At 41.7% G+C, this 25,112-nt stretch overlaps 1 protein-coding gene and 1 non-coding gene across 2 annotated transcripts; one reads left to right on the forward strand and one right to left on the reverse strand.

The window, feature by feature from the left end:
* Nucleotides 1-17,759: 17,759 nt before the first annotated feature.
* On the reverse strand, nt 17,760-17,832 carry TRNAW-CCA (transfer RNA tryptophan (anticodon CCA)). The gene has a single exon. It is a non-coding gene; the product is annotated as a tRNA-Trp (tRNA).
* Nucleotides 17,833-20,798: 2,966 nt separating this feature from the next.
* On the forward strand, nt 20,799-22,293 carry LOC137758558 (GSK3B-interacting protein). Its single transcript, XM_068534573.1, has one exon. It carries the CDS (start codon nt 20,857-20,859, stop codon nt 21,274-21,276), a length of 420 nt encoding a protein of 139 aa, XP_068390674.1. The 5' UTR covers nt 20,799-20,856; the 3' UTR covers nt 21,277-22,293.
* Nucleotides 22,294-25,112: the final 2,819 nt, after the last annotated feature.

Below are 25,112 nucleotides of genomic sequence, written 5' to 3' on the forward strand. Positions count from 1 at the left end.
TCTGAGCCTCAGTTTTCACATCTGTAAAATGGAGGTAACATTGGCTGCTCTGTGTACCGTACAGGGTGGTACTGCAAAGCAAGCAAAAAGTAGGTGTGAAGGCCCTTTAGTCAAATTGTAAAGTGCTACCAGTGTGTGAATTGTTGTTATCCTAAATGTTCTAGCTTAGGAAACCAAAAGTACATGCTTTGGACTCAATCTCCAACAAAGAGGAGATTCTAGATTTTTTTTCTTCTTTTACTTGTTTTTAAAGGTTCTAAAGCTGTGCCTCTCAGACTTGACTGTGTCTACAAATCACATGGGGGTCTCACTAAGTGCTGAGTCTGATTCAGTGGGTCTAGGGTGGAACCTACATTTCAAACAACTCATGGGTGATACTACTGCTGCTGGTCCGTGGACCACACTTTGAGTAGCAAGATTCTTTAGAGGACCACGCAGGCAAAGTGGTCCCATTCCTCAGGGTGAGCTAACAGCAAAGTCTAAGGAGGGGTGTAGGAACCTGCGAGAGCATTCAAGATCCCCAGCCATCAGGGTCCTGCCAGCTGCTCTTCCTTTATTGACTGTAACTTTTTTTTTTTTAAATATACATATTACCAGGTCTGTCCCTGGTGGATCTGAGTTTTATTTTATTTTATTTTTTTCACATCTTTATTGGAGTATAATTGCTTTTTACAATGTTGTGTTAGTTTCTGCTGTACAACAAAGTGAATCAGCTATACGTATACATATATCCCCATATCCCCTTCCTCTTGAGCTTCCCTCCCACCCTCCCTATCCCATCCCTCTAGGTCGTCACAGAACACCGAGCTGATCTCCCTGTGCTATGCAGAATGGACAGTCACTCTTGCTGAGTGCCAAGCACTATCTAAACACTTGGCCGATATTTAATTTCATCCCCGAAACATCCCTGTGTGATAGGTACTATTTTTGCCCCTGTTTTATAGATAAATTGTTTATAGGTTAAATTGTTTGCCCAAGATCACATAGCACACAGTCCTTACACCTCCGATTCTAGAGCTGAGCCCAGAGCAGAGATTAATAAAGCACAACGCATTCTGTGATCAGCTGCCCCTCCAAACTACAGAGCAGAAAAGCAACTGCTGGTATATCATCCACTGCTGAAGGCTGGTTAGAGCTGAGTCACTCAATGACAGTGACCTAAACAAACAGTCCTAGATCTGCCCTGGTTCCTGTCCTGCCTGACATTCATCTCCCTTTTATTCCGTGAGCCCCCTAGGATCTGTCCAATAAACCCTTTCCTTGTGTATATTACAGCTTAAAAACTTTGGCTCTGAAACCAGGCTACCTGGCTTCAAACCCTGACTTCGCCACTTATTAGTTACTTCACTGCCTCAAGGCTCAGTTTTCTCATCAGTAGCATAGGGATAATAATAGTACTGACCCCATAGAATGGTTGAGAAGATTGAACGTGATAATGCACGCCGAGCACTTAGCCCAATACCTGATACACAGCATGGATTCCATAACTGTTCCTGGTATAATTATTAAGGTAAAAGTAAGAACAGGCCTGCAATCCCTGTGCTGTGAAATAAGCCCACCACACCACAACCACCTGACCCCCTCCTCAGATGCTGTGAGGAGGACCCAGGGTGTGTGGGCTTGGGCAGTGTGAATGACTCGTACTTCTGCAGGAAGTTCCAGGCCACTGCACCTGCCAGCCGCATCTGCCACTGCTTCTCTTAGAAAATGGGGAATGTGTCACATTTATGGGGGCGCTTTATCGCACATCAGGGGGCGCTTTGCACAAATGTGTGGATCAACTTCTCATGACTCTGGCCCCAGGCCTGCTATGAGTCAGTCTTGCAGTCCCGACTCAGTGCCACACTCCTCCAGAGTTGGTCCTGCACGCCATGACCCTCCCTCCACCCCTACCTGCTGTCACCAGCCACCACCCTGAATACCCCAGGAATCCACATTGGAAGAGAGAGATGTTGAGTGATGTGAATGACAATTGCCAAAGAGCCACACTGGCCCTCCAGGATTTGTTAACTGCTATTAAAAGATACTCCAAGTCATTATTGTGACATTATGGGGACTTCGCTAATCTCAGACTCCCTTTGTGTTCCTAATGGAGGGGAGTGGCCTTGTGTGAAAAATCCCATTTTGTGCTTTTCTTCTAAAATTTAGTTTAAGAAAAATAACTAGGGGCCAAATGTGATATTCAGCCATTGAAAATGAGTAAGATAAGGGTTTAGGTACAGAGCAAGTGAATCACAGAAGAATCAGGTAGACATTAGAGATGGCAGACACACAGGATGAGTTAAGGAGTAGAGGATATTGAATCACTTGGTGAGCAAATTGTCCTCTTCCGATTCTCTTTAATGCCTTCCAGTTGCATCAGTGAGAAACTCTCCTTTAGAGCTAGTGTGTCTTTAACATCCTGTGACACCAGCTAATCTTCCTTTTTAACAAAGAGACAGCTGGCCCACACAGAGAGGCAACACAGGACAACCTGCTTGGGGTAAAATCCCAGCTAAGACACACACTGACCTTGAGGCCTTGGGCAAGTTAATCAACCTCCCTGTGGCTCAGTTTCTTCATCTGTAAAATGGGGATAATAATAGTCCCTCTTTCACAGAGTTACCATGAGGATCAAATGAGCAATTTCATGAGAAGCAGGCTTGGCACAGGGCAGTCAGCCAATGTGAGCTACTATTATTTGACAGCCAACAGTATCTGACTGGAATATAATAGCTTTGTTCTTATTGTACTTATTTTTAAGGTTCTCTTCTACTTGGGGGACATGATATGGTTTTCCATTTTTAGTAGCAATATGAAATGATTTATAAAAGAGATGTACTTAAATGTCAGTCAAAAATAGTATACTAACAATAAAACAGGTAATATTAAACTGTGGCAAAAATCACTGAAAGTGGTACTTGAACAACTGAATTTTGGGAAGGAAGATCCAGTCTAATCCATTCATTTTCCAAGTGAAGACCTAAAGCCCAGAGAAGGAAAGTGACTTTCCTGAGGTCACCCAGAAAGTTTCAAGCAGAATACCTATAGAATCCAGAACGCTAACTCTCAGCCAAGTGTTTTACCCAGCACACTGTACTCAAGTCACTAAGTTGATAGTGCTTTAAGGAAACACAAATTAAAAGGCAACTTTGAAGTGAGTAGCCACTCTCTTTGAAGACCTAGAATTGGAGCTATTATTATGGAAGGCCTCAGCTACAATGAGACACTTTGCTCACACACACAAAAAAGGAAATAATATCATTTTTGGAGTTTCAGATAATTCAAGCAGGGCACGAAAACAACTCAGAACCCAGGATACTGTTTTCTTTGGAGCATGTACAAGATATGCCTTCGGGTTCCTAATTTTTTTTTCCTCATAAAAGCATTTTCAGACTAAAGGAGAAAATACTGTGATGATTTTTTTTTTTTTTTAAAGCAAAAAGGGCAGGCAAGAGGGTGTTTGTCTCATTAGAGAACAAAGGATGAACTTACATGGTCCAGTGTAACCACAACATAACAAGATTACATAGCAGGCGGGGAAATCAGTCCAGTGGCAACTGGAGAGCAAAAAAAAAATTTTTCCCTAGCCATGGTCTGAGTGTTTACTGACTCCAAAACTGAACATTGAACACCCAACCCTCTTTATCCTTTCTTTTTAATAGGCAGGACCAGGGTGGGGGGGGTCTTTTAATTTCCACCCTTCTTTGGCATTGATTACTTGCGAATGCTCTGGAGACCGGGGAATGGGCTTCATTCTATTAGTAGGAATAACAACCTCCACCCACACCCACTGCAATAAGCAGCGTACTGAACTTCACCTCTAAAGAGGTCCTTCCTTCCCTTTAGGAAGATGGAACTCATGTCTTGTGAATAGAATCTGGAGCAAAGAGGAAGAGTTTGAGGTGAAACCAGAAAAAGAGATCTACCTTGGAGTACATTATCTGATGAACATGCGTGTTCCCCAGCTGTACGTCCCACCCATTACTCTATGAGGATCACAAACTCAGAAGTCTTCAGGGCCCAGGCAGATAATGGAAATGAGAAGACCAGGCCCTCTGGCAACAGTGGGGACCTGGAAAATGTGTGCCTCTCTAAAGGGCCACAGCAACTCAGCTCCACTCACCTGTTGTCTTGTGATGTGGGCCCGGTATTGCCACATCTTTCCATCATTAAAGAGAAGCCAGAAACCTAGATTTTTATGTAAATTTTTTTGATTTTTAAATGTCAGTGACTAATTCACTTTTTTCCAGAACACAGTGTAGGCTTCACACAAGCATCTGAGCACCAGATCCAGCCTGCAGGCAACTCTGCTCTGTGGCCTCTCCCTAAGCAGTCTCATTCCTTTCTGAGCTTCAAGCACAAAGCGTGAGCAGTGAATCCCCAGGCTACAGTACAGCCTCACCCTCACCAGTGCTCTAGATCTGCTTTTCTCAGCTCAGGTTCTCCTGTTTTTTTCTGTTTGTTTGTTTTGGACCAACATTAAAGGCATGGATGAAGGAGAGGGAGGCAACGAAGGAAAGAGAAGAGCCTAGTCAATGGCATCCAACATGGCAGAGCTCAGAATTGCCTCTTGTTCTTCTTGGTAGCCCCAACGCTGAACACAGTGCCCGGCGCACAGTAGGTGCTTAATAAATGTTTGTGAATGGATGATAAAATAAAGGAATAAACTGGAAAACAAATGGAGTCGCTGTGTTGTCCATAAGGAATAATAACCAGCATCTGAAGCAGAAATTATCAGCCACTGTAATGAAATCACAGATGGAGAGACTGGAGCCTATGAAGTCAGAGGTCAAACTAGGGGAGAAAAGAAAGAGAGAATTTTAAATTCCATAGCCTGGATCAAAGTTGGGATATATCATTTAGAGACAGAAAGCTTGGATTTGAGTCATTGTTCTGCAAATTATCAGCCACGTGATTTGGGGCAAGTCATGGAACCCCACTGGGTCTTGGTTTCTACATCTGGAAACTGGGGCCAGAGTTATCTAGCTCCTAGAGGTGACGTGGGGATCAGATGAAATAATGGAATTTAAAATGCTTTGTAAACTGAAAAACACTCCAGAAGTGGGTGAGGGGGACAGGAGAGTCAAGTCACGTAGAGGATGATGAGTCAGAAGGACAGTGCAGAGCCAACATGTTTCTTGGGCGTCTGCATCATTTAACGTGTCAAGGCAGCTGTTGGCTTAGCCGTTGGCTTCAGTCATCCTGATTAGCAGGTGCCTGCCCAGCCAGGAGTTTGACTCCAAGCTGATTGGATGACTAAATGGGGAGGAGCTCCTGAACCTGGCCAGTGACTGGAGAAAGCTAAGACAGCAGCCAAGAAAGAAAGCAGCCTTCCCTTTCCAGCCCAAGGACAACTGGGTTGTCTATGAAACTCATCCTACAGTCTGCCTCCAAGGGTACATGTACAACAATTCTACTGGGGTCTCACTGTTGGTAAAGAGGGCACTCCAGTGAACAAGCTCATTCAGGGTGTGAATTATTTATGTTCATAACATGCAAGTTAACACAGAGCCATTAATGAAAATTATATCTGGCAACTACTTCTAAACAGTTACAGTAACTGTGGTTTTAAATAGTGAGCAAGATAATAAAATAGAGCAGCTGTCCTCAAGCCTGCAGAGTATCTCCTTGACTTCAGCAGCTGGAAGCTGGATAAATGGTCAAGAACATGGGCTCTGGAGACAGACAGACCTGATTCAAAGCTTAGCTCTGTCACCTGGGGCCATTTACTTGACCTCTCTGAGTCTCAGTTTCCCCAAATGTAAAGTGGGAATAATATTAGCTACTTTCGAGTGAGGTTCTTAAGATTCAATGAGTTGACCTTTGCAGGACACTGAGCACAGTGTTTCCCTCAGAGAAAGCAGTCCACAAATGGTAGATAGCATGTCTTCTTCTGCAGCCACTTCGGAATTCCATCTTAGATCTAGTCCCTTTCTCATTGAGATCTGGAAGATGTCTAGACTGTTAAGGGTGGATGCATCATTTAATTAAGACTATTGAGGACAGAGGGTTTTTTCCTTTGTTGCCAGAGAGTATCTTGAAGGTCTGTAAGAAGCTTTTTGGGGAGACCAGGAGAACCCCAAGTTAGAAAAGCTCTAGACCTCCCATGAGCTCTTCATCCAGAAGGGCTCCACTTTGATCTGTTTTCTTATATTGGAGCTCAGTGTAGAATTTTTGCTTGATGAAAATTGTTCACTAGTAAAAGTAATTCTACCTCTTTGTTGTACAAAGAGAGCATCCTGAGACCCAGAGGAAGTGACTTACCCAAGGATACCTTGTGAATATAAATCAGACACAAGACTGGCTTTTATGTCTCCAAACCTTTGTTAAGCATAAATAATAATTAGTCTAAATTATTAGTTATTGGATAATTACTATCCCCAATGCAACTATTCTGTCCTTAATCAAAGTTACACTCAGTCCAATATGCTTCTTCTACTTTAAGACATGGGTTAAGAAGATATTATCTCACATCCAGGGATATGGGGACTCTCACTTAGATATGTAATATGTATTATATACCTTGTGCCTGGGATCTGCGAAACAACCCAAGAACCTTCACCTTCTGTTGCTTTACTTTGGCTTTTATTTTCAAAATAATGGAAGAGCAAACCAAGCCAAATTAAAGGATATAGGGAGGAAATAAGAGAGAAGGGAGAAAATAGAATGCTTGAAATCCCAAATTAGAAGGATTCTGGATATGTACAGTGTCTAACCCCCAGAAGCACCGTTAAAGTATCACCATGATGGCCTCATGTGCATCCTCAGAGCTGGCAGCCATTGAGTGTTTGTTTGAGCCAGGCCATGTTCTAGGTACTCTGTACACATTTTCTCATTTGAACCTCTCAAGGACCCTATGAGGTAAGTATTATTGTTCCCATTTTTACAGATAAGGAAAGAAGTAGAGAGAGAATTAAGTACATAGGACAAGATCACAAGACAGGGGCAGAGCCACAATTGGAATTCACATCAGTGTGACTCCAAAACTCTTGCTCTTAACCATGGTATACAGTGGACTCACTCTACTCCCACATGTAACTTACACAATTTCTGCTAATGTTCTAACAATCAAAACAGAGAGATAATACAATAGTATAGGCGGTCCCACCTGTCCTACCCACTGACCATGAACCACAGGGAGAGTGTCAGATAGAAGATGTGCTCTGATGGTCGGTCTACAGCCACATGCCTTTTGTAACATCCTTGCCACAGCACATAGAGTAATTCTAGACATGATTTTTCATTTGACCTAAATGTAAGCCAGCTATGTCATTTGAGAAGCAGCAGCAGTCAGGTCCAATATTGGGAGAAAAATGACTCCATCAGTCTCCAACCAAGGCAAGTCCGTCTAAGGGATGGTCAAGGAAAATTTTGACCACACACAATTTTTCTCCTTACTTGCTCACTTTAGAACCCAGTTCCCAGGACTTCCCTGATGGCACAGTGGTTAAGAATCCGCCTGCCAATGCAGGGGACACAGATTCGAGCCCTGGTCTGGGAAGATCCCACATGCCACGGAGCAACTAATCCCATGTGCCACAACTACTGAGCCCTCCTGCCACAACTTCTGAGCCTTCGTGCCACAACTACTGAAGCCCGCCTTCCTAGAGCCCGTGGTCCGCAACAAGCGAAGCCACCACAATGAGAAGCCTGCACACCGCAACGAAGAGCAGCCCCTGCTCGCTGCAACTAGAGAAAGCCCGTGCACAGCAATGAAGACCCAACACAGCCAAAAATAAATAAATAAAAAATAATAAAAAGCCAATTCTTTAAAAAAAAAAAAAAAAAGAACCCGGTTCCCTTAGAAGTTATGCTTCCTTCTCTGGACCATCAGAGAGCCTGATGCGAAGGCAGGAGAGCAAGCTTCTTGTCCTGACCACGCCACGAATCTGGAGGGCGATGCCTCTTCACTGTCTGCCACAGGAGGGATTGGACTAAGCTGATCACTGAGGAGCCAAATGATGAAGAAGCCTGGACATGGTATTTGGGTCTAGTCTCTGAAGGCTAAGGGAACTGGGTTAAGCCAAGTTGAGCTCTACAAGGGGACTGTCCAGACCCTCAGGATATTCCGGGTCTCACACAGCAGACACCCACCAACACCCCCGCCCCCTTCCCAGGTACTCCATGTTGTTTAGCGGCTAGGCCGGACCTCTTCCTGGGTATGTGGGGAAATGAAAGGGACAGCTTCCTGGCCTGGAGGCACAGTCGCAACTGGGCTGGGACTCAGACTTTGAGCTGAGGAAACAAAGGCTACAGAGCCTCTCTCCATCCAAATCAGCCCCCCTCCTCTGCCCCAGCCACCAGCCACTTGATAATTCATACTCTTGATGACAGGAGAGAGATGGGGGAGCCAAGAAAAGAGATCCTTTCCAGCCAACTGGGATCTGAGCTGTTGAATGCAGAAGTTTATTTTATTAAAAATAAAAAGAGAAAAGAAAAAAAATTGACCAAGTGTGATTATAGAGTGTCTGAGACTGCACATGACTGGCCTGCCTGTGAAAGATGAGGACATCCTCCTTCAGCCAGTGGTTTTGTCTACATCGCGCCAAACAACCCACCACATTCTCTTTGTTTCTTTAAACAAATTGACCTGTTTTATTTGAACAAATAGACCAATTGTTTGAGTGCCAAGCAGCAAATCCTTCGTATTCTCCTGCAGCTTAGCAAAGTTTCTCACATAACAGCCTGCCTGCCTTTCCGAGCTGATGAAACATACTACTTAATCATCTAGGGCCATGAGCCAAGGTGATTGCTGGAGAGGACAGTCAAACACAGCAGCCTATGTGTAATGTAGGTCCAAGGCCCTTTGAGAACTCAGTGGAAAACAGTGCTCTTTGGAGCTACACCCTATTAAGTCGTTAGATCTTCCCCCAGTGGAGTTTCACTTGTAAATACTGAAAGGATCAAGAATCAGACAGTTCTAGACTGAACCTTTCTGCTGCTGAACTTTGTAATGCAATAACCCCTGACTTCTGGGTCTGCCCCTTGGAGAGGGTCGCTCTGTCCCTAATCAGATGTGCTCTGCAGACCAGCCTGCTTAAGGAACCAAGCCCCTCTCTGCCTCCAAAGGCTAAGACAGGTACTCATTTGCTACTGGTGCACTTATTCTCCAGTTTTAAGAGGTAGTGTGTATGTGTATATACACATATATATAATTAATATTAATGTCAATGTTATATCTATCTTGTACCTGTGAGCTGTAATACAGCCCAAGAGACTTCATCTCCTGTTGCCACTCATTTATTCTCAAACTTCTTCATGAGTAAGTCTTTCCTTTTCTTACCAGACTATGAATATCTCTTGTTTTTCTTTCTTTTTTTCTTCAAATATAATAATCCTGTTGTATCATTCTTTTTTTTTTAACATCTTTATTGGAGTATAATTGCTTTACAATGGTGTGTCAGTCTCTGCTGTACAACAAAGTGAATCAGCTATACATATACACATATCCCCGTATCTCCTTCCTCTTGCATCTCCCTCCCACCCTCCCTATCCCACCCCTCTAGGTGGTCACAAAGCACCGAGCTGATCTCCCTGGGCTATGCAGCTGCTTCCCACTTGCTATCTATTTTACATTTGGTAGTGTATATATGTCCATATATACACTACCACTCTCTCACTTCGTCCCAGCTTACCCTTCCCCCTCCCTGTGTTCTCAAGTCCATTCTCTATGTCTGCGTCTTTATTCCTGACCTGCCCCTAGGTTCTTCAGAACCATTTTTTTTTTTTTTAGATTCCATATATATGTGTTAGCATACAGTATTTGTTTTGCCCTTTCTGGCCTACTTCACTCTGTATGACAGTCTCTAGGTCCATCCACCTCACTAAAAATAATTTCATTTCTTTTTATGGCTGAGCAATATTCCACTGCATACGTGTGCCACATCTTCCTTATCCATTCATCTGTCGATGGACACCTAGGTCGCTTCCATGTCCTGGCCATTGCAAATAGAGCTCTCTTGTTTTTCTAAATCAAGAGAATTACAGTGGATCTTAAAGGGGAGATCTTAAAGGTGCATTTCCCCATCCAGTGCTTGGCTCCCTGTCCCAGAGCCCAGTACAGAACCAGCTCATAGTTGACACTCAGTAAATAGTTGGCAACTCAATGAGAAGTTTGGATAAAGGGCTGATTGGGGCTTACTTACCTCAATCAAAGGCAGCTTCAGGTCTTGGCTCTGCTTCCTTGACTAGAGCTACAGAGACCTTTGCCACCATCTAATAAACATGCACACATACAAGTGTAAGCTCTACAAGGACAGGTCGGGATCCCCCGTTTCCCAAGGCAGCCTCTGAATCAAGGGCTCAAGGGCAAGTGGTTCATTTGGGCAGTGATCCGAGGCAGCATCCATAGAGGTTTAGGGAAGTAAGATGGAAAGGAAGGCAGCCAAGACAAGGTGTGTAAATGAGCAACTGAATCATATTCCCAATGGAGGCCTCTGGGAGAAAATGGAGAGCATGCCTCAGAGTTGCCCCCCACCAAAGGGTATCTTCTACCAACTCCCATCTGTGAGTTGAAGGCTATTCCTGCAGCTATCAGAAGCCAGACTGCCCTGCTCATGGGCTGAGCATGCAGCCCAAGAAAGCTTCCAGGCCGAGTCACAAGTGCAAGCAGTAGAAGCTGGTGAGCACGAGAAGGATGAATCTGGTGGTAGGAGCAGGGCACTGACAGTGGCTGATTAACTGGACTCCCCAATGGCTATAGCAGTGCCTGGCATATAGCTGGTGCTCAAAAACAAAGTTGCACAAATGAATGCATTTATTCTATTGGTTTTATAAAAAAAATTTTAAGGAGGGCACTTTCTTCAAAGGAAATCTTATGAGCAAAGTTCAGAATGTAAATGAGATTGAAAAGGAGTTGCCTGATTTAAGGACTCAAGCCTCATCACCTCCTCTCACAATACACAGACAGCTGTGAGGAACATGCAGGGTGCCTCAGAGTGGAAAGCCCTGATTTAATTCCTCCCCCTCATTTTACAAACGAGAAAATTGAGGTACCATGTCTCTGCTGACACCACGAGTTAGTGCTGGAAGCCAAAGGCAGCTCAGGGAGTTGGTCAGTGGGAGTGGGCATGACCCTAAGCATTGGCTCAGTGTCAGCAGGACCTTCCCCTGGAAGCACCTGGGAAGCTCTAACTGAGAACTGGGACGCTCCTCCCCCAAGACTGGCAGGGGAAAAGAGAATCATCTGTTGCAAAGTCTTGACACCTCATCAGTCTCCAAGAACACAGGTGATTAAGTCTGTTCTCATTCACGTCGCATCACTCCAGAACCGCATGTTAGCAGGCAAGGGGGATGTTGGCACCTTCGGTTGTTGCCATCACCCAAATCTGCTTTCCACATCTGCCAGAAGGACTGTCATCTTGGACGTGGAGACTCTACAGTCCCATGCAGAATTGGGTCCTCTCTTCCCTGGGAAGGTGTGCCAAGCAAATCTTGAGGGGGTGGCCAGGAGCAAGAATACTGAAGAACTTGAAAACACAAGTTTCTGCTAGAAAGCCAAGATTAAGGCCACTAAACTGGAATGAACTCACAGTTTGGACAGAGAGAAAGAGATTGAGATGTGGAAGGAAAGGTTTCAGCATTGTCTTCCAGGAGCTTTTGGATTTCCTGTGGCAACGTTTGGATCTGTGCATGGCGCCCACCCTCTGAGGCTAGGTCTCTTGCTGCCAACACTGAAAACTCCCAGCTCAGCTGCCTTCCTTCCAATCTTGAGATCAGTTAGAAAACCAGGTGAGGCAGCCAAGGCCACCTACCAGTTTTATCAGTGCAAGAGGGAAGTCCCTCCTCCTTAGTCTCTCTGGAGCACCTAGGCCTTCCCTCTGCTGACAAGAAAGAGAAAAGAAATAATAAGGAATGGTTTAGTGTGAACCCCAGTGGAAATCAGCTCTTCATCTCAGCCTATTCTCCTAAGAGGAAATCTCAGTGGATCATTCCAACTGGGGCAACTTGCCAAACTCCTCATTTTTGCAGATGAAATTTAAGGCCCAAAGAAGGAGAAGTGACTTGCCTAAGATCTCACATTATTTATAGAACATCTGTGACTAAAATACCAGTTTTTCCTTGTCTAGTGCCTTTTTTCTATACTAATTGTAGACAAAATCTTTTTTCCTTTAGCTGTGCTTTTTTTGCTCTTTCTTTCTTTGTCTCTATTTATTTGTTTGTTTTTTTGTTCATTTGTTTAGTTCTGTCCCTGGCACATAAACTTTCATCAAACATTTGTTGAATGAAGGATTATATGAATATATGAATGAATCTCCCCTCTAAGGGAAATCTTGGGACTTTCTTTTTTTTTTTTTTAAGTATATTTATTTATTTATTTAGCTGCACTGGGTCTTCGTTGTAGGCTTCTCTCTAGTTGCAGCGTGTGGGCTTCTCTAGGTGTGGCGCAGGGGCTCTAGAGTGCGTGAGCTCAGTAGTTGCGACGTGGGTTTAGTTGCAATGTGGGTTTAGTTGCCCCATGGCATGTGGGATCTTAGTTCCCCGACCAGAGATCGAACCCACATCCCCTGCATTGGAAGGCGGATTCTTAACCACTGGACCACCAAGGAAGTCCTTGGAACTTTTTTTAAAAGATGATTTTTTTACCTTCAGAGATCTTCCAAATGGTACAAACATAAGCATGTTGGACAAACTGCATTCTTTTTTTAATTGAAATATTGTTGACATATGATTTTATGTTAGTTTCAGGTGTACTACATAGTAATTTGACATTTGCATTCATTATGAAATGATCACCACAGTAAGTCTGATGACTATATGTCCCCATACAAAGTTATTGCCATATTTTTTACCGTATTCTTTATTCCTTATGTATGTTACATCCCCGTGGATTAATTTTATAGCTAGAGGTTTGTACCTCTTAGTCCCCTTCACCTATTTCTCCCCTCCCACACCCCTCCCTTCTGCAGCACCACCCATTTGTTCTCTGTATCTGTGAATCTGTTTTCATTTTGTGTTGTTTGTTTGTTTGTTAGTTTTTTTTTTGTATTCCACATATAAGTGAGATCATATGGTATTTGTCTTTGTCTGACTTATTTCACTTAGCATAATACCTTCTAGATTCATCCATGTTGTCACAAATAGCAAGGTTTCTTTTTTATGGCCAAGTAATATTCCAGTGTGTGTGTGTGTGTGTGTGTGTGTGTGTGTGTGTATCCATTCATCTATTGATGGACACTTAGTTTGCTTCCATATCTTGGCTATTGTAAATAATTCTGCTATGAACATTGGCATGCATGTATCTTTTTTGAATTAGTGTTTTTGTTTTCTTCAGGTAAATACCCAGAAGTGAAATTGCTGGATCATATGGTAGTTCTGTTTTTAATTTTTTGAGGAACCTTCATACTGTTTTCCATAGTGACTGCACCAATTTATAACCACCACAGGGGTTCTCTTTTCTCTACATCCTCACCCACACTTGTTATTTGTGGTCTTTTTGATGATAGCCATTCTGACAGGTGTGAAGTTGTATCTCATTATGGTTTTGATTTGCATTTCCCTGATTATGAGTGATGTTAAGCATCTTTTCATGAGTCTGTTGGTCATCTGTATGTCTTCTTTGGAAAAATGTCTATTCAGTTCCTCTGCCCATTTTTAATCAGGTTGTTTGTTTTTTTGATGTTGAGTTGTATAAGCTGTTTATGTATTTTGGATATTAACCCCTTATCAGATATATATTTTGCAAATATCTTCTCCCATTCAGTAAGCTGCCTTTTCATTTTGTTGATCATTTCCTTCACTGTGCAAAAGCTTTTTAGTTTGATGTAGTTCCATTTGCTTATTTTGCTTTCATTTCCCTTGACTAAGGAGACAGATCCAAAAAAATATTGCTAAGACTGATGTCAAAGAGAATCCTGCCTATGTTTTCTTTCAGGAATTTTATGGTTTCGGGTCTTACATTTAAGTCTTTAATTCATTTTGAGTTTATTTTTGTATATGGTGTGAGAAAGTAGTCTGGTTTGATTCTTTTGCATGTAGCTGTCCAGTTTTCCCATCACCACTTATTGAAGAGGCTGTCTTTTCCCCATTGTATATTTTTGTCACCTTTGTCATAGATTAATTGCCCATATAAGCATGGGTTTATTTCTGGGCTGTCTATTCTGTTCCATTGATCAGTGCATCTGTTTTTTGTGCCAGTACCATACTGTTTTGATTACTGTAGCTTTGTTGCATAGTTTGAAATCAGGGTGCATGATACCTCCAGCTCTGTTCTTCTTTCTCAAGATTGCTTTGGCATTCAGGGTCTTTTGTGTTTCCATACAGATTTTTAAATTATTTGTTGTAGTACTGTGAAAAATGCCTTTGGTATTTTGATAAGGATTGCATTGAATCTGTAGACTTCCTTGGGTAGTGTGGCATTTTAACAATATTAATTCTTCCAATCCATGAGCATGATGTATCTTTCCTTTTGTTTGTATCATCTTCAGTTTCTTTCATAAATGTTTTACAGTTTTCAGAGTATAAATCTTTTACCTCTTTGGTTAGATTTATTCCTAGGTGTTTTGTTCTTTTTGATGCAATTGTAAATGGGGTTTTTAAAAATTTATCTTCCAGATACTTCATTATTAGTGTATAGAAATGCAATACACTATTCTCTAATAATTTCTGTACATTAATTTTCCGTCCTGCAAAATTGAATTCATTTATTAGTTCTAAACAGACTGCATCCTTGATGGAAGGTGAAGTTACTGGATGGCGGGTGATGCAGTTCAGAGTTCAAAATTAAAAGGAGTGATGGAGAATATGTGGCATTTGGCAGCAATTGAGAATACCACTGCAGCAGCACCTCCTTGGAGGGTTCTTAGACCCCTCCCCATGACCTAAGGCAGGGAGAAAGTCATCAAGAACTTGCCTCATGGCAAGGTTGAAATTATTTCCAGTTCTAAAATTCCGCAATGCAGTACACCAATTGACTAAAAATCAGGATACCTCTGCTACTGTCTATGATCATGTCTACACCCCCAAAATACTTAACTTGATAAGGTGATTTGGAAAAAAAGAGGTTATTTTGATCCAAAACAGCTACAGTGATTTCCACCTAAGAGAGAAATCTCTAGACATCAGTCTTTCTCTTTTGCAGACTAAGCTTGTCTTTCTTTGGCTTTATCTACTTATCATTAACACTAGAGCATTGTAAAGCAAGCAGTAGCTTTTATTTTTGTTGATTTGAAGTTTGCTATTTACTAGCCATTCTTTTCTTTTCAATAAAACAGTCTAACTGTAAACAATTTTTTTTCAAACAGCACACACACTAACAGAGAAGAAAATAAAAATCACCGTCAACATTTTTGTGAGCATTCTTCCTTTCACTTCTCTGACTCTGTCACCCAACATTTTAACTTCATCCTCCTGCTTCCATTCCCCTAGTACTACTTTTCTTTGACTCCATTGGGCTGAGCCCCCGATGTTACCTCACGTAATTCTCACAACATCCCCACAATGTGGCATTTATCATCCCCGTTTTACAGTTTGGAAACTGAGGTTCAGAGAGTTTATGACCTGCCCAAGGGCACACAGCTAACAAGTGACAGAGCTAGGTTTCAAATCCAGGTTTACCTTATTCCAAAGAACAAGTCTAAAAAAATACATAGGGACCATTTTTTATACCTTTACTATGTGCCAGACACTGTGCTAAGTGTCTTATATACATTATCTTAGGACAGCAAATTGATAAAGTAGGTTTTATTCTATTGCTGGGAAATCTAAGGCATAGAGGGGTTAAGTGACTTGCCCAGAATCACACAGCTGGTAACAGGCAGAGCCAAAAAGCAGATTTAAGACTTTTGACTCCTAAATCCGTGGTGCTCTTAACCAGGAAAATACATCGTACCCTCCATTCCACTGGTCTAGACAGATTTATGTATATGTGGAGTCATAGTCTGCACACTGTTCTATAACTTATTTGTTTTTCTCATAGGTAAAGGTAGTGAGTTTTCAGTCCTTGCCTTTAAATTTGAAATGACATGATTCAGTCCTGCTCCCTTAAGCCCGTGATTGGCCCCTGTCCCACCACTGGTGGCCCCACTACTCAATCACAGCCCACGCCCTGACCACTCATCTCAACTGTCTTGCCCTCTGTCACACCTCGACTCCTCACATTGGTTGCACCTTCAGGTTGTCATCTTATACCTACCCTTCAAACCAGATACTGCATAGAGGCCCACTGACCAGACCTCAGGTTTCAAACAAGCTCTCATCCCCATGATCTGGCCACTTCTGACCACTCTGGTGAGCCACCTCACCCCACCCAGCCTGCTACCCAGTACTGGAACCCTCAACACAGGACCTTGCTTTGCTAGCACTTGCCACCTTCCCTAGACTGGCTCTGGCTTCATAAACACGTCAGCAACAGGAATTCTAAATTCCCTGTAGTTTGAAAATAATATCCAATGTTACAACTTAAATAAGGAGACAAAAGTTTTTGGGTAAATATACACAGACTACACTACCCTGAAGTTGAGTTACATCCATCACCCTGCTTGAGCTAATCTCGCTGTGTGGCTTCAGGCAAGTCACTTCAGCTCTCTTGTCATCAGTTTCTTTATCTGTCACACAACAGGTAGAAATAGATGGTCCCAGGCCCCTGCCAACTCTGAAATTCTATTAGCTCATGATTAAGGAAATGACAAGCCTGGTAGATATTACTCCCATCAATGTTTTTGTCGAATCATCAACCGAACTAATGAGGCCGTTTATACAATCCAACTGCCAAGTCCACTTTGGGGAAGAAGGGGAGGAATCGGGGCAGTTGGACATTCCAGGACATCGCTGGGGGCCAAACATAAAGTTGACAGTAGTGTGCTGGCCACAGTGAGAGGAAATTGAGGGGATCCTCGCATAAATGGGGTGCGCTTTGGAATGAGCGGGCACTTTCAGTGAGTAGAACACTGTTACCTGACTGAAGCCAAGATGAAATCTACTTTTTTTAAATGTTTGTTTTTGTTTTTTTTTAAGTTTGGCTCAATCTCTTGTTTTTCTCTGTTCCTTATGTAATCTTGTGGGATGCGGCGTCAGAACGTCATAAATCATTCATGGTGCTCCGGAAAAAAAAAAAAAAAATCACTTGTGCAAAGCATGCAACTTAAAATGAAATGGGAGAAGTTTTTGCATGAAACCCAAAGAAAAACGTAATTTCTATGGTTCGTTTAACTCACAATGATCACTAATTCTCGCAGTTGCTATGTGGCTTGGTCATTTGTTTCGGGCTTCCTGTGCTTCATTTTAAATGGAGACTGAGTTAAAGATATAGCCTGTCACAACTGTACTGCATTTTTCCAGGAGTCTTAGAACAGATGCTGTAGTAGCGGCATTTGTGGGGACAATTGAAGCTGGCAGATTTTACTTCCTGCTTGAAGAAACCAAGAAAGCCCCCTCTTAGTCCAAAAAATCTTTTTCAGTATGCCCATTATGGCTTTCGAAAATTACTAGGAGTTAATTAAATTCCCTTTGTAAAATATACTCTTCCCCAAAACCCACATACAAAGACACAAGTAGCCCCCAGCAGAGGTAACCCATAAAGCTGACTCTCAAATATTAATGCCTTAAGTCAACTGGCTTAGTTTTATAATTTCAAATGTGGCAGCTAGCTGTGATGAGATGTCTAATAAACAAGCAAATTATGGGGTTTTTTTAACCTCTTTCATATTCATTAACTCATTCAAGCTTCACAGAAGTAGCAAGGACAGGTATGTGCTCATTCATTAATTCATTTCTTATTTTTTTTAATTCATTTATTTATTTGGCTGTACCGGGTCTTAGTTGCGGCATGCGGGATCTAGTTCCCTGACCAGGGATCGAACCTGGGCCCCTTGCATTGGGAGCATGGAGTCTTAACCACTGGACCACCAGGGAAGTCCCCCCATTAATTCATTTCTACAACAAACATTACTGACTGTCAAGCATTATTCTAGGGTGCTAAGAATAGAGACAAGATAACACTGCTTGCCTTTGAGCCACTCACAGTATATTGTGTGACAGACAGGTAAAAATCATTATAGGGAGACAAGTTAAAATGAATACAACTCCCAAAAGTGAAATGCTTTGCCCTAAGTCAAGCAGCTGGAAAGTTCTGGAGAGAGATTTCCTCCTAGGTCTCCCAAGTCTAAGTTCAGAACACTCTCAAAGAAGTCCTATAGCTTTTTGTAAATTGACACATTTTGATGGGAAGAAGTGAGGGAAAGAAAGCTCCCAGACTGAGGTCCTGCCTCTTAGAAGAATAATCTGGGTTAATTACCTTAGGAACCAATGCGTGACCAGCAGAACTGAGAAAGAATTCTCAGCAGAACAACTGAGGGAAGCATTCCCAGAGGTCAAGTTTACAGTTTCTCCCAGTTAGTCCAGAGAAGATGTCCAGTCTGGCACAGTGCCTGGCTTTGGGTTAGTCCTCAAAAACCGTCTATTTACTGTTTGTCCAGTTGAATTCAAATTAGTCATGTGACCACTTGTAGCTATGTTACCAAATGACAGACACTTGCCCCAAAAAACTTTTGAGATCTCAGTGATATTGCCTTAAACACCCAGTTCCACAGCATGGGAAAGCCTTAAACCATCCTCAAGATCTTGGCTTTTTCCTAATGCTGAGAATCTTATAACTGAATTCACTGTCGCCATTCTACTCCCATGTCCCAAGGCACAGCCTTTTCCCCATTTTCCAAGAGAAATCTATACAAACCATTTGCTAAGCTTCTAAGAACTGACTGAACATCAGACAGTTATGGAGGGTAGTTACGTCATGCACGACCCAGCACAGCTGATTCACCATCTTGCTGATTCTACCACCCCCCCTTTCTCCCTCTCTCATATTTCCCACTCCCTTTCCAGAGCAACAAATATGTCCTTCCTCTTTGCTCAGGCACAGTATACTATATATCCAGAGTCCCAGTTTCTACTGTAGGAGGATTTATCAAGGGTTAGCAAGGTGAATCTCTCCTTAGAAAGAATTCTCAGACCAACTGCTAAGATAATAAGAATTTCCTGCCTTTCATTCCACCCAAGACTAAAATCAAAACTGTAGACCACTGCCCTTTTTTTCAGTATTTCCTGTGGCCACATGATGAAAGGTGGCAGAGAGTTCCTATTGTAATACAGTTTCTCAATGCAAACCTAAGGTTTGCTTTCACCTCAATCCAATGCCCTGCCTATCCACCTGGCTTTGATTCTCTTGCACCACATGCTTTCCCTACCCTGAGTGTGGTATGATGTTTTCTGGGTCTGTGCAATAAGCAACAGAAAGAAAAATCATTAAACACCTACTGTGTACAAAACACTATGCTGGGGACCGGGGAGAATAAAGAATCATGGCTCTGTCCTCCAAGAACTCATAAGCTAATCTCTGGCATAAACTTACTACTTAATCTTAGGAAAATGACAGTGTCCAAACTTCAGTTTCCTCATCTGTAAAATGATGGTGTTATAAACATTTACCTCATAGGGTCATTGCAAAGAGTAAATGAAATAAAGAAAGAAAAGGCAAAACATGTAAAGTGCTCGGCTTGGCTGGCATATGGCTAACAATAATAATAAAAGGAGGGCAAAAATATAAATCAATACTGATTCCTGAATGAAACAGGAAAACATACATAATATAAGGCAGACTTGAATAAGTTTTATAGGAGTGATACAAAGTGCTAAGGTGGTATGTGGGAGGGAAAGTTTCATTCTAGTTCAAAGGATTGAGAAAGACTAGTCAGAGTAGATGGAAGTAGATGAAGGAGGCATGAAAAATGAGTAGGATTTGGACAAATGGTCTTGGGAAGTTCCCACAAGGAGTTGGTAATCAGTGTTAAAAAGCTGTATGTTTCTGGCAGTGTTTCAGTCTTGAAGGATGATGATCTTGGCTCCAACTGGGAGTAAGAAGCAATGCTACTATATTCAGAAATGATTTGGTTGGTAGAACTCTTCAAAGTTTTATGGCTAAAATTCTATCTGACTCCTATGCCATCTGTGGGTGGCATAGAAGTATAAGACTGGACATTACATTACCTGAAAGGTCATTTAGACCAATATTCATTAAATGTCTCAACTGTTGCTGTAGGTACAATATCCCTGCCCAAAAGTCATCTGATTATCAGTTTGTACACCTCCAATGACAGGAAGCTAATTGCCAATACAATTTTGAGCGCAGTTGACATATTGAAAAGAACCAGAGCTGGGGAAATCCACCAGATTTATGGGAGATCATAAGGCTGGAGGACATAGCTTCCAGAAAGTACAATTTTAGAAGGAATCTTAATTTTATTACTAGTTTTACCTTAAGCAAGCCACTCATTCTCTCTGGACCTCAGAGTACCTCTCACACTGCTTATAACGCTAATATCCTTAAACCTCTGATCAAAAAGGTAATGGAGATCAAATGTCATATTGTATAGAAAATCAACTGAAATCAAGCATGCAGAAGTGTTGTGTAACTTTTCAAATATAAAATAAAGGGATTTTTATTACCATTATGAAATCACTCTATTTCAATTCAACAAGCAGCTCATTAATCCCCAGGAATACAAAGATGAATAATCCCACCCTGCACTTAGCATGCCTGGGAAGCCTTGTATCCAGACATGGACACCACAGTTTAATAGAGATACCAATACACTATGGTTTGGCCAGAAGCTGGAGCTATTGCTGGGTCAGAAGCTGTCACCTAATTAGAAATTCCTATTAGAGCTATGTGGGAGGGACTAAAATTCTTTTAAACTACTGAGGGCAGAACAAGTATCCACAGGTAGAAGTTCCATGGAAGTGAATTTCAGCTTCGTGTAAGGAAGAGCATCGCGATAGTGAGAGTTGCCCAATTAGAAAAGTTAGCGAGATTAGCCGAACCCCTCGAAGCGGCCGCTGTCCTCTCGGAGTCTTCGCCAACTGTGAGCACATTTTTGCAGAATGGAAACAGACTGTAATCCCATGGAGCTGAGCAGTGTGTCAGCATTTGAAGAAGATGCAGAGCTTAATGGCTTTGAAGGAACTGATATGAAAGACATGAGGCTGGAAGCTGAAGCAGTTGTAAATGATGTTCTCTTTGCTGTTAACACCATGTTTGTCTCAAAAACCCTGCGCTGTGCAGACGATGTGGCCTATATCAATGTGGAAACAAGAGAAAGGAATAGATACTGCCTGGAGCTCACTGAAGCCGGGCTCAGGGTGGTAGGTTATGCTTTCGACCAGGTGGATGATCATTTACAGACTCCCTACCATGAAACAGTCTACTCCTTGTTGGATACACTCAGCCCTGCCTACCGGGAAGCATTTGGAAATGCACTCCTTCAAAGACTGGAAGCTTTGAAGAGGGATGGACAGTCATGACTCAATTTTTTCCTGTTAGAGAGGCCGCTGCTGGTACACAATGTTGACCTAAAGCTTGAAATTCTTCCAGATGGTCATAGTAGAAAATGCATCTTTGATTTTGTGTCTTTATCATTGTTTGCTTCACATTTAGGCTTTTGATTGAGAACTTTATTGACTAATGAATCGTCTTTCTTAGTTTGTGATTCATTAAGGAAATCCTGAGGCCATTGCTGTGACACCGTCATTAAGACATTCAAATTTCTTCATATAGTATCTCTGGCATTCTGAAAACCTAATCAGTATTTCATTCTCTTATTGCAGGACTTTGATGCTGCCAGCACTGTCTCTTACATAGGAAATTCTAGATTTGCACAGTAATATAGGAAATAAACTAACTTCAAACTTTGATTCAGCTTGCTAAATCAGGGGTTTGCTACTAGCTTGGACTGACTTTGTAGTAATTATTTTTGCTACTAGCCTTATTGGAAACAAATTATCAACTAGTTTCCCCTGCACAAATTTTGAAATTCACTGCTTCATGTAATCTATTTATATTATTAATATGGACTGATAAAGATGAGTTAATTCTATATTACGTAGCTAGTATTACGTGAAGAACAGGTACTGAAATAGTACTGTATTCCTGTTTGCAACAGCCAGCCAAGTAAGAGGACAAACCGTTAGCAAATGAATGCAACAATTACTTGTTTCCAAGATATTTAAGCACATAAGCAAATACAGGAACAGGCTCCATTCTTTTCCTAACAAAAAGCATCTTCAGTGTGTGTGATTTAAAAGAAAAAAGACTCTGATTTCCTAGAAAACAATATTTTGGCCTGTGTTGATTCTTATTATGAATGTTTGTTTACATAATGTACAGTATATATTCAGAAAGTATTTTTGCTTCAACGTTTCCTTTCTATGATGTAGCGCTTTGGTATTCCCACAGCACCCCTCCTTCCCCAACAGATGTACAGTGTTCTGTCTCAGTGCTAAATCTGCAATGTCATATGAGTGCATCGTATGGGTTTGAAACCAAAGGATGAGTGAAGCATTCAGAGACTTAATATTTGAAAAATGGAGACTGTATTTTATATTTTATTACAGGTACTAATATTTATAAAAATAAACTATACCATGCTGCTACATGTTTTCAAGCACATGTTGAATAATAAGGATTGGGGAGTTGTTTTTTTAATACTAGTCTAAAGCAGCAGCTATAGAAATGTTGAACTAAAATTCCACATCTGGACACACCTTCATAATTTGTCATTTGAAGACTTTTTAAAATCATCATTAAATAATAGGTACTTTTAGGCTCTGAAGATCATGTAGACCAGAGCAAGTTAAAGTTTGGTTTGGGTCACTATTCATTGTCAGAGTTTATTGGAATGCTTAAATTATGTTTGGTAAATGAACATTCATCCTCAGCTTTATTTTCAGATGCTGAAGTGTTTGGGTAATGAAGTCTAACTTCAGGTTGAACTTTCTCATGCTTAATCTCAGGCTAAATGTAAAGGATATTTGTAAAGTCTGAATAAAATTCTGTTTACTAATTTTGAAAAAAAAAAGAAAAGTTAGCGAGTCCCCATTACCAGATGTGTTTCAGAAGGATCTGGAGAACTAATTCTCAGTGTAGCTGTAGGAGACATTTCCACAGGGTCTAAGAGGTTAGCCCAGAAGATGTATACATGTCCTCCCAGTTCTGAGTCCCAAAGTTGCACCATACACAGTCATATTTATCATGGTTCATTCATTTATCCAACAGATATTTAGTGACTGGTCCTGACTTTAGGACCATCGTGGCTGGATTTAAATCTCAACTCTGCTACTTCCTAGCTATGAGACTTTGGGCAAGTTAGCTTCTCTGTATCTCAGTTTCCTCATCTATAAGATGGGAATACTAATAGTTCCTGCTCATAGAGTTGCTGTAAAGATGAAAAGAGATAATTTGTGTAAAGCACTTTTGAACAGTGTCTGACACATAATACACAGTCAATTAATAGCAAACATTGGTAGCAGTAGTAGTATATGTCAGGCATTGAGCTAGACATTAAATCACCACGGTTAAGAAAACAGACATGAATCCTACCTTTCTTGAGTGTAAAGTCATCCAGTAGGGTATAAAAGATATTAGACAAAAAGTCAAAAAATACATAGTTTCAAACTATGACAATTGCTATGAAGGGGAAAAAGAGGATGCTATGATAGCATTTGACAGAAGAGACGGGAACTCATTTAGACTGGGAGGTGCAGGGAAGAGTTCTTTGAGAAGCTATTGTAATAGAGACATATCCCAGCACCAGTAGTTTAAAGGGGTGCCCTAATGCCTGGCCTTATTTTAAGTCAGCAAAGAAAGCAAACCAGCTATATGCTAGGGTATAAAGTTACTTATCCGTCTGAGTCCCAATTTGTATATCAAGCCTCACATTAGTCAGTGTAAGCAAGCTCTCTTTGCTTTGCCTATTCGTTCCCATATGATTTTTCTCTGGGTCTATAAACTCATCAGTCTATCCATCCATCCATCCATACATGCATACATACGTACATACATACACACATGTTGGGTGAAAAATATGAATTCTTAAATGCCGAGGTCACACATAGTGTGGGGTCCACGGGAGAGCAGAGAAGCAGTCATTGCCACATCTCCTGCATCCTCCAGGGTGGCACTCACCACTTACCGTGTGGAAAGGGGCAGAGGTGCCCCAGTAGCTTAACTATTAGTTCACTCTTACTTTCTGCCTCTCTCTATTGATCTATCAATTAGCCTATCTCTTATTTTTTGCCAAATACTTAGATTTGCATGCGTTATATAGAAATGGTGTGTGTCCAATGTAACATAATCAAAGACCTGAGGTCAGCAAAGAGTTGTGCTTTCAGGAAACAGCTTACTTACACAATATAGCTGAAAGTTGGGGTCTGTATTAGTTTCCTAGGGCTGCCATAGCAAACTACCACAAACTGAGTGGCTTGGAACAACAGGAATTTATTCTCTCACAGTTCTGGAAGGCAGAAGTCTGAAATCAAGTTGTCAACAGGACCATACTTCCTCTGGAGACTCTAGGGGAGATTTCCTTCTTTGCCTCTTCCAGCCTCTGGTAGCTCTGGCATTCCTTGGCTTGTGGCAGCATAGCTCCCATCTCTGCCTCTGTCTTCATGTGGCCATCTTCCCTGTGTCTCTGTGTCTCAGTCTTCTCTCTCCCTTTTCTTAAAAAGGCATTGGAGGGACTTCCCTGGTGGCGCAGTGGTTAAGAATCTGCCTGCCAATGTAGGGGACACGTTTTCGAGCCCTCGTCCAGGAAGATCCCACATGCCACGGAGCAACTAAGCCCGTGCGCCACAACTACTGAGCCTTCGCTCTAGAGCCCACAAGCCACGACTACTGAAGCCCGCATGCCTAGAGCCCATGCTTCGCAACAAGAGAAGCCACGGCAATGAGAAGCCCGCTCACCACAACGAATGGTAACCCCCACTTGCCGCAAGTAGAGAAAGCCCATACGCAGCAACAAAGACCCAACGCAGCCAAAAAGAATAAAATAAATAAATAAATTTATTTATTAAAAAAAAAAGACATTGGATTTAGGGTTCACTCTAAATCTAGGATAATCTCACCTTGAGATCCTTAACTTAATTAGCATCTTCAAAGACTTCATTTCCAGATAAGATTACATGCATAGGTACCTGGGGCTAGAACTTGGACATATCTTTGGGGGTCACCACTCAACCCACTACAAGGTTCAAGAAAGAGAGTAATAAAAGTGGATTGATTCCATATATATGTGTTAGAATACGGTATTTGTTTTTCTCTTTCTGACTTACTTCACTCTGTATGACAGACTCTAGGTCCATCC

This window comes from Eschrichtius robustus, chromosome 2 (assembly GCF_028021215.1).
Source record: "Eschrichtius robustus isolate mEscRob2 chromosome 2, mEscRob2.pri, whole genome shotgun sequence".
In the NCBI taxonomy this organism is placed as follows: Eukaryota; Metazoa; Chordata; class Mammalia; order Artiodactyla; family Eschrichtiidae; genus Eschrichtius; species Eschrichtius robustus.

Coding starts and splice junctions, on each gene's coding strand:
- LOC137758558 (XM_068534573.1), top strand. CDS start 20,857: ATGGAAACAGACTGTAATCCCATGGAGCTGAGCAGTGTGTCAGCATTT.